Source organism: Nycticebus coucang, chromosome 18 (assembly GCF_027406575.1).
Source record: "Nycticebus coucang isolate mNycCou1 chromosome 18, mNycCou1.pri, whole genome shotgun sequence".
In the NCBI taxonomy this organism is placed as follows: Eukaryota; Metazoa; Chordata; class Mammalia; order Primates; family Lorisidae; genus Nycticebus; species Nycticebus coucang.
The window spans coordinates 43,961,560-43,971,631 of NC_069797.1; the positions used below are offsets into that span (position 1 = coordinate 43,961,560).

At 44.5% G+C, this 10,072-nt stretch overlaps 1 protein-coding gene across 1 annotated transcript; it reads left to right on the forward strand.

Moving 5' to 3' along the window:
• Positions 1-726: 726 nt before the first annotated feature.
• Positions 727-6,859, forward strand: SUPT4H1 (SPT4 homolog, DSIF elongation factor subunit). The gene is made up of 5 exons (XM_053569125.1): positions 727-923; positions 1,553-1,659; positions 5,363-5,418; positions 5,685-5,738; positions 6,451-6,859. Exons 1-5 carry the CDS (start codon positions 855-857, stop codon positions 6,516-6,518), a joined length of 354 nt encoding a protein of 117 aa, XP_053425100.1. The 5' UTR covers positions 727-854; the 3' UTR covers positions 6,519-6,859.
• The last annotated feature ends 3,213 nt before the right edge of the window (positions 6,860-10,072 follow it).

Genomic DNA, 10,072 nt, shown 5'->3' on the forward strand with positions numbered 1-10,072 from the left:
CTTTCCTTGGGGCCTTTGCTCTCCTCGTACTGCACAATTTCTCTTCTGCTGCTCGGGGAAAGGTTTGGTAGGGGTAGTGGTTGTCTGGCACGCGATTGTGAATCCCAAAAGCAAGGCATTTTAGCTTTTAGCTTAGGGTGAAAATGAGAAAAAGAAATTGAAGGACACCTAATGTCCTACAGATGTTCTTCAGTAAAGGAACCGTCTAAATGCGAAGAGCTACACAAAATATAAATTATCAGCGGGAACGCGCACACGTACATAAGAGTGTTCAAAAATAAATTAAATACGCATGTTTTCCGCCGTCGGCCCACGGGTCAGCATTCCTGTGGATGGCAAACAGAAACCCTACAGTGCTCTCGCATAGTAAGAAGGGGGGTGTCCTTGGATTTGTTTTCGGTCTCTACGGACAGAGCCCGGCCACTGCCCCGGTGCTTGTAAAACCGGAGGACAAAAAAGAATCTCGGCTAGCGGAGCAGGCGGCGGTGGCTTGGAGCCGGCGGCCTAGATCAAACGGCCCGCGCGGCGACATTCCGGCTCCGGCCGCGGCCAGCCCGGCGCGCGCTCGCGCATGCGCCGCCCCGCCCCGCCCCCACAGGGACCGCTGACGCACCCAGAGACCGCCCCCGCCTCGCCCTCACGCCCGCCCCAGTAGCTGCCGGCCGCCCCCACTCCCCGGTGGGAGAAACCATCTCCTCGGGCAGCGGGAGGTGCGGGGCCGGTGCCCTCCCACACCGGAAGAGGAAGTCTTAGGTGCCAGAAGTGGTGGGCATGCTGGGTAATGAGCTGTTTACTTCCGGTGGGGCAGGAAGCTGTAGCCCTATTCCTGGTTGTTGTTGGTCCTGTCGGAGAAGATGGCTCTGGAGACTGTGCCCAAGGACTTGCGGCATCTGCGGGCTTGTTTGTTGTGTTCGCTGGTCAAGGTGTCTGTCGGGGACCTGGTTGTAGGGGCGCTGGGGGACCAAGGTGCGGGAAAGAGGGTGGAACGGGGCCGGTGGGACAGTGAAGAGACTGAAAGTTAAGGTCCAAGACTCCAGGAAGTAGTAGGGGGAGTGGGAAACCGAAGGAGGCCCTTGTTTATGTCGTAGAAACGCGGGCAGGTGTTGTAGCTGAGGGTACTGGCGGTATAACGTGCCTCTGAATCCTCAGCTCTCATTGCAGGTCAGGCCCTTTATCAGATGTTCGTTGAGCTTATGTTGGAGCCGAAGGACAACACAATTCTTTTGGGTATACAGATGCTCCTCAACCCACAATGGAGTTATGACCTCTGGGGTGTAAGAGGAGGGTGGAGATCCGCAGCCGAGAGGGTGTCTGACCCTGAAGGGACTAGAGAATAGAGAAAGGAATAGATAAAACAGAATTGGGATCTAGAGAGGAGGGAATGTGAGGATGGAACTTTGGAGCTTTAGGAATAGCAGGTGGGGGACTTGATGAGACAAACGCCAACAGAGGTAACTAAGAAGTTGACCAGATCGAAGTATTGAGAAAGCTGCTTTTTCTTTTGGCCTTTTTCATGCTTACCTCTCCTTTTCCCGTCCACTCCCCACACCAGACCATAGACCAGTTTGAATATGACGGTTGTGACAATTGTGATGCATACTTACAGATGAAGGGTAACCGAGAGATGGTATATGATTGCACCAGCTCTTCCTTTGATGGGTAAGTCCCTTTCAGATTCCATTATTCACTTCTGCATCACTCCACCTCAAGTAAATGAGAGGCAGACTTTTAAGATTATAGAGCTTCTTGGTCTAAAGATGGTTATTTTGAGACATGTGTCTAGTATAGTAGCTGTTGAGCATTTTAATGTGCCTAGTCCAAATTAGGATATATTTTAAGTGTACTTAAATATTTAGGATATATAGTAGGATATATTTAAAGGGTACTATGCACCAGATTTTAAAGATTTAGCATGAGAAAAAAGAATGTAAAATATTGTAATTTTGATATGGGATAATGAAATTAATTTTGTCTTTTTATCTTTACTCTTTTAAACATGGCTGCTACAAAATTTAAAATGATGTGTTCTTTTATTGTATTTCTGTTGAACCTACTTCACTAGACTGTCAGCTAATTGATGGTAGAGATGCATCACTGCCAAGTGCAGGCTCTTGAAGGTGATAGATGCTTAATAAATGTTTGTTGAATGCAGGAAGATCATTTTTGAAAATGAAGGGAAGGGATGGTTCAATAATGGTAGCTTATTTCTCCAAAGTTGATGCTTTTAGGTATCTCTAAGAGGTCTAGTAAGAAAAATTTTCCTTGGTGAGGTTGTTCAGTGGGAAAAGGGGGAAATGGACAAAACTCAAGCGGCTAGTCTCATTTCACTTTAGGAAGCAGAGGTCTCATTTCCCTTTAGGAGGCAGAGGATGGTATTCTTTAGAGGTTGAAAAAAGGTGCTGTTTTCTTTTGGCCTGTAGGCCAAGTTAAGGGTTTATATACAAACTAGGTTCAAACTCAGTACTTGCTAAAGTTCTTTCAAGGTGGGCCAACATTTCTTTCTTTGATTTCCTTTAGGGACGAAGAAAGGATTGGGCAGAAAAGATGTTCCATATCAATGGAATCTTTGTATATGTGCGTGTGCACACTAACTCCAGTCCCTTTGTTAGCACAATACCATTCCATGTTAATAAATGAATGAAGGGACTCCACTCCCATCTATGGGTAAAGTAGCATAAGAGATATCAAGAGTTATGCAATGAAATACTTTTCTAGTAAGAGAGATATAGTGTGAAGTTTTGCATATTAGGAATTTTATTTATTGTGGCAAAATATATGTAGCATTTTTAAATTGTAAATGTACATAACAGCAGACATTTAAATTATGTGTAAGCGTATAGTTCAGTGGCATTTACCCTGTTGTACAGCCATTACCACTATCCATCTCCAGAACTTTTTTCATCTGTATCCAGATTAACTGGACTCCACACTCCTGTAGCAACCACCATTCTGTCTCTGAATTTGACTAGGTTCCTCGTATAAATGGAAACATACAATGTGGAGCATATTGTGTGTCTGGCTTCTTTCACTTAGTCTAATATCTTCAAAGTTCATCCATCGTAGCATGTGTCAGAATTTCCTTCCTTATTCAATGGACCTGAATAATAAGCCATTGTATGTTTATATACCAGATTTTGTTTACTCATTTATCCTTCAGTGGTCACTTGGCTTGTTTCTACCTTTTGGCAATTGCAAATAATGCTGCTATGAACTTGAATGTACAAATATCTGTTCAAATCCTTGTTTTCAGTTCTTTTGGGTATACAGATGCTCCTCAACACAATCAAGTTATGACCCGATAAATCTGGGTAAAGTAAAAAAATACACTAATGTGTCTAACCACCCACCCATCATAGCTTAGCCTAGCGTACCTTAAATGTGTTTAGTGTGGTTCACTGTCACTGCCTAGCATTACTACTATGCATATCATTAGCCTGGGAAATGATTAAAATTCAAAAACAGTTTCTACTGAATATATTTTATTTTTGTACTGTTATAAAATCGAAAAATCATTAGGTCAAGGATTATCTGTATATCCAGAAGTAGAATTGCTAGAACATATGATATTTCAATGTTTAATAGTTTTTTCCTTATCAAGAGCAAGCTGGAGTATCAGAATGTAATTTTTTGAGGAACTATCATACTGTCTTCCACAGAGGCTGTACTATTTTTCATTCCTCAACAACCATCCTAATGGGTGTGAATTTGTATCTCATTGTAGTTTTGATTTGCATTTTCCTAATGATTAGTGATTATGAGCAACTCGGGCTTATCGGCTAATTGTGTATAATTGGAGAAATGTCTATTCAAGCTCCTTGCCCGTTTTTGAATGTAGTTGGTTGGCTTTTTATTGTTGGGTTGTAAGAATTATTTGTATACTCTAGTACATATTAGGTCTTAATGAGTGGGCAAATAAAAAGCTAAAGATCAGAGGAGGGCTAGATGACCTTAACCAGAAGTAGAGGAGGTAGCACTTTCTTAAGGAAAAAAGTATGGAATTTTTAAGGAAGTGGCAATAAGAGCGTGAGTTAGAACATTCCACCAGCTTGAGCAAAGTGAGACTTTGTCTCTACTAAAAGTAGAAAAACTAGCTGAGTGTTGTGGCTCCTGTAGTCCCACCTACTTGGGAGGCTGAGGCAAGAGAATCACTTGAGCCCAGGAGTTTGAGGTTGCTGTGAGCTATGACACCACAGCATTCTACCTAGAGTGACAGAGTAAGACTCTGTCTTAAAAAAAAAAAAAAGAAAGAAAAGAACATTCTAAAGGCAAGGGGTAGGAAAAAACAGTATGCTTAGAGAGCAGTGGGAATTCGGGTAAATCATAACATTGAGTAGTAAGGACTCTAAGGCTAGAAAGATAGACTGTGAAGAGAAGAATGTAACTTGTAGCCAGACTATTAGCCTGTGTACCTGCCTATCTCACATTAGTCTTCAGGGCCATGGGGCTATTGTTATCCTACTTATCATGAGCAGTGGTCATCACTGGAGATAGAGTCAGTTCCTCTTAAAGCATGGTTGAGAATGTAGGGTTCAGATGGTATGGGAGTCTCCCCAAATAAGAATCCAAGATTGTTGCCAAGAGCAGAGGGGATGGGTATGGAGGAGACAGTCATTATCAGTGCTCAGAATAGACTTGACACAATAGGTCAAGTCAAATCAATGAGCATCTGATTGAATGCATAGGTGACAGACATGACCCTGATGGTTAGCCCTTGAATATCCTGTTACCGGTCCTCTGGAATCAGAGCTACGTGGGAAGGACTATTAGGATAATAAGGAAAACTAATGCTTATTTAGTGCCTACTCTGTGCTAGTTTCCGCACTAGGTATTTTTCATGTATATTTCAATGTTTGAATCTCATCTTACTGATGAAATTCTGAGAGAGGTCCCCATCTGTGCTTCAGGCTGCACAGCTCATAAGGGGAAGATCTCAGTCTAAGTCATTTCTGGTAGGAGGAGCCATTGTTTTGACACACCCTCCCTTTCCTTTAGGCCCCATGCCCCTAGTGGTTGTATTAGTTGTAGTCAGTAGTATTGGCCTGCTAGTGTTAAAGCTGTCCATTTCCTAGGGAATCTGTAGGCTAAGGTGGTTTTTGAGCCTAGTGAAATATTTTTGGGGAGTTGGTGACTAACCTGTGAGTGTCAGGACAGGGACTTAAGGAAAGAAGGGCTTTTGTAGCTTTGAGTCAGTCCCTTCTTGGCATTAGAATTCAGTTTTCCTTGCCTTCAAGTAGAGACTCAATACTTGGCTTTTTTTCTAGTTTTCTTCTGAACTGTTGTGCTGGATGAGCATCTTCCTTGGTCTCCTTCGTCTCCAGCAGGGGAGGCTCAGACTGACTTTTCATTTCTTTTCTCTCCTTAGAATCATTGCGATGATGAGTCCAGAGGACAGCTGGGTTTCCAAGTGGCAGCGAGTCAGTAAGTGTTTCCCTTTTTCCTTATCTTGACCTGGCTGTAGTGTTGTTATTGTCCCTCAGATCCATGGGAGAGTCGATTAGTGGGGTTAGTGGTCTCATCATGGTAAAGATGGGGTTGTAGGAAAGACAAAGAGGCAGTGTCCTGTGTTCTTGTCATTTGACTCTTGTAGCCTAAAGAAGTGATGACAGCTCTTCTTCCATTTCTAGCTTAAGTCTCCATGTGACTGTTAACTCACTCCCACTGCAATCTCTTTTCTTCTCTCTCAGGTAACTTTAAGCCAGGTGTGTATGCGGTGTCAGTCACTGGTCGCCTGCCCCAAGGTAATAATAATAATAACAGCCAGTGTTCATTTACTGTACTGGTCTCTGTGGAAGTCCTTTATCTGAATTAATGTCAGTCCTCACAACTCTGTGAGATTCTGCATTTTACAGATAGGGGAACTGAGGCATAGAGAGGTTAAATAATTTGCATGAGGTCACCCAGCTAATAAGTGAGGAGCCGGGAATTGAATCCATGTAGTCTAGATGTAGAACCTTTGCTCTTTTTGATTTTGTTTTATTTTTATTATTTTAGAGATAGGGTCTTGCTACCTTTCCAAGCTGGACTCAAACTCCTGAGCTCAGCTGATCCTCTCACCTCAGCCTTCTGAGTAGCTGGGATTATAGCACCACTGCACTCAACTTGGAACCTTTGCTTTTGATGACTACATATGTCCCCCTTTTTCTCGTCATTCTTTTTTTTTGTGTGTGTGTGGTTTTTGGCCGGGGCTGGGTTTGAACCCACCACCTCCGGCATATGGGACCGGCGCCTTACTCCTTGAGCCACAGGCGCCGCCCTTTCTCGTCATTCTTAACACATCATTGTTGCCTAAACATTTGCTTGGGTCTTCATTGGTAAAAAGCCAACCAAACAGGACTGTTGAGCAGTCTAGGATCTCTGGTTTGCTTGTAGCTGCCTTCAAGGTGGCAGCTGATGAACCTATCTTACCCTCCTAAATCTTCCCTTATGGAGCTGTTTCTTTTCCTACCACAGGAATCGTGCGGGAGCTGAAAAGTCGAGGAGTGGCCTACAAATCCAGAGACACAGCTATAAAGACCTAGCAAGATGCAGGGCTGCCAGCATCTTTGCTCTCCATTTCCTGCCTCTGCTTATTTTTGCCATGAAACTAAATGGGCAGAACTTGAAATACTCCCCACCCTTCAACTCTGATACTTAGCAGTCTATTGAGAGAGCAGCACATCATGCCCCTGAGCTGTTTTATCTTTGGACTACTGATAGAGGTGGGAGGTATTTGGGTTGGTGGATTAACAAGAGAGTGAATTGAGGGAAGAGTAGGATGCTGGTTTTCCTACCCACAGCCCAGGGCTATACCCTTGCCCACCGGTAGAACTCTGGGTCAAATGCCAATAAATGTGAAGCTCTAGAACATTATTAAGGCCATACACATGCTTTACCTCCCTCTCCCTTGCTCTTAACTAGGCACAATAAGAGCTTACTTGCCCTGTAGGCACCTTCTCAGAGCAGCAGAGGCCCTTCTGCCCACTCTTTCCTGTCCCTGAGCCTGCAGGGTTGCAGCCTTTCCTAATGTGCTTTCTTGGTTCATAGGAAAATTTGCTGCCCTCAAGCTGGGTAACCCCATCAGCCACTATCTGGTGGTTGTATCCTTCTGCCTTCTAAACTTGGCACAACTGTTAGCCCAGAGAAGCTGAGCTGTGTACCTTGAAGAAATCTTGAGGCTTCTTACTACCTTTTACCTCTTACCCATGTTTACTATTTCTTTTTTTCCTTCTTTGTTTTCTTTTTACTGTTCTTCGTATGCTTTGGGCTACTTATGTTTCACATTCTTCTAACTAGACACCTAAGGCCTTAGGTGGCTGCTGGGGCCTTGGCCTGCCTTGTGTGTGTCTTCATAGGAGGTGGGTCCTTTCTTTCCTCTTGTGGCCTAGTAGGGAGCTTTGGGTAGTGTCACATAATTGGCCAAGAATAAAAAAATTCATAAATTCTCATTTACTTACATTTCTACAGAAATCTTGTTAGTATGCCCATTTTGATTTCCCTAAGTTTCTTGTTCACCAGTAAAATGGAAATGATCACACCCTGCCTATTTACCTAAAGGTTCTTATGATTATAGAAATGAAGCAGTATGACAGTTTTATAACATAAGTCTTATAAAAAGTAAAATTTATATGCTTCCTTTTATTAGTCATTTTTCAACATATATAATTGCACAATCAGCCAGAATAGTGGAGGGAAATCCCCAGAACCACAACTGCAGGCTGCTCTGACTCAGGTGCCTATACTAGGACTTTGTGTCTCAGCCACCTGGTGTTGCTATTGAGTCAGTTTCCCTTGTTACCTGTGGCCTGGAGTGTGTGGGAAAGAGGAGAGATGCTGACTTGACTTTCCAGTGTTTGTCTACCCCCTTTCTTGTCCTCTGTTAGGCCCATGGAAAGGCGCCCAGGACTGGCCAAGCTGCTCATGTCCACTTAGGGGTCCTCAAACCAGAACCTTTCTCTGGTGCTTTCAAGCTCTGAGGGAATGGTCTGATAACCCCAATTCCAAACTGAGGTTTTCAAGGATTTCCCCATCCCTACAAACTGAAAGAGCTCCGTGAGTGGTATTTCTGTTCAACTTCAATCTGAAAGTAACCCTCCCTAGCTAGAGCTTGCATTCTGTGGGGAAGAAATAGGTTTCAGCAAGAATGCCCAGGCTGTGCAGCCAACACCCAACTTTCACTGGCTTTCTCAGAAAGTCCCTTGGAAAGCCCCCGCTGCTGTCCTGGGTGTCTGACCCAGATGTGGTTGCTTTGTGAGAATGGAAACATTTGTGGGGAGGGAAGGCAAGATGAGCTGCGCACAAATAACCACGCTCAGTCTGCCTTAGCCCTACACTGAGTTGGGCTCTAACTGTCAGTCTTGCAGGAAGTTGAAGATGATGGCTGTGGGGGAGGGTGGCTTTTTGCTGTGCCTGGATTCTGCAGACTACCAGGTGGGTTCTGCCTGGGAGTTGCTTCCTTTTTAGCTTTTTTTTTTTTTTTTTTTTTGCCTTCTCTGGGGCTTGAGACTGCATGTGGTGCCACTCAGCCAAGACAGGAAGGTGCTGAAGTCCATCTTCCACTGTTAGCCCAGAGAAGCTGAGATGAGGATTTGGTTCAAGGCTCCCTGGGAGTCAGTAGTGCTACGTAGAAGACGGTGTCTCAGGTGCTGGTGCTGGTGCTGGTGCTGCTGCCCTGCTTTCCATGGACATGAGGGCTTTGTGCTGCCTGTTGTGTCTGGTCAAAGTTTCAGCCCCATTCTGACTACTAAGGTTCTGAATCTGCCCAGCATCTTAAAATCTCTCCTTGCTTGGTCTCTTGCTCCCTAGTTGAGCTTTCACGAGGGCAAGGCAACTCCCTTGTTTAACAAAGATACACTCAAGTCAGGCCAGAAACAGTAGTAGCCACCCTGTCCTCCCCTTGCCTGCTTATTCCCCTTTCTCCACTCCTTACCACATTTCCGTGGGGTTAGGGTTTCCCAAAAAGTGAAGGGCTAAGTGGCAATGCATTGATGAATGCAGCCTCCAGACCAAGAAGGGACTGGTAGCTGATAGAGCAAGGGTCAGGACATCTGGTCTTGGGCAGCAGTTTCCCTGTGATGATGGTGTGCTGGTGAGGGTCCATAGGCAGGCTGGGCTCACTGGGTTTGCGGACTAAGAACTTGCTCTTCATGTGGCTTCAGCCTGGCACCAACCTGTTACTCAGTCCTCACCCACCATGCACATCTGATCTCTGTAGTATGAAAGAGGCAGGTAGGTAATGTTTAAGAACAGATTAATAATTTTTTTCTCAACATCTGGTTCATGTCTATTTAATATCAGTAAAGCCTTTCATGTAAATAGTATTTATTAGAGTTGACAAAAAGGTTTTCATATCCATTTGATCCTCATAAAACCCCTGGGACATATTAACGTCCTTATTTAGTGAAGAGGAAATAGCTCAGAGAGTTAAGAGTGACTTGTCCATGACCAAGTAGTGGAACCTTAGCTCAAGAAATAATGCCCACACCCAGTTTAGGACTGCTGTTTCTGACATAGTTAATCCCAAAGCTTTGTTCCCTCCTGAATGTTCTACAGAACCAGCATAAGGCATTAGCTTTCTGTTGAGTGAAGTGCCAACGCATTGTTCCTATACCTTGAGCTCTACCAACCATTCTGTTCCCCCCATTCTAGTCCTCAAACCTAAAATTAGCTAGAGAGATGGAGGTAGGGTGATGACCCAGGCAGATCATGGGATTTACTCAACGATCCTTGTGCAAAGCGCTGGGAAACCAGTCCAGGCCTTCACCAGTTGCCCAGTTGCAGCTTTTGTTCTACTCTGGGAGCTCTTAGGCAGCTGCTGACCTGTACCCTACACCTCCCACCTCCTTCAGTCTGCAGCTTGATGATGGCATCACATCCCACTGAGGGCAGAGTCCCTCTCAGCATTGCTCCCCGCACCCCCAGCTGCTAGCTGTGTGACTTGTAAGTCACCTTACCCATCTAAGAAGTTTCTTATCTGTGAAATGCACCTGGTAAATCTGGGTGTTGGGTTGGCAGGATAGTGGTTATCTGTGACAGGTGGGAGTAAAAGAAATGTATGAGAGGCACCTAAGATACTGGTTATGTTTTCTTAATCTGG

Excerpts from the sequence above, each read along its gene's own strand:
- SUPT4H1 (XM_053569125.1), top strand. The coding sequence starts at position 855 with ATGGCTCTGGAGACTGTGCCCAAGGACTTGCGGCATCTGCGGGCTTGT. Across the intron at positions 1,660-5,362 it reads ACCAGCTCTTCCTTTGATGG|AATCATTGCGATGATGAGTC; the intron begins GTAAGTCCCTTT and ends TTCTCTCCTTAG. Across the intron at positions 5,739-6,450 it reads CACTGGTCGCCTGCCCCAAG|GAATCGTGCGGGAGCTGAAA; the intron begins GTAATAATAATA and ends TTCCTACCACAG.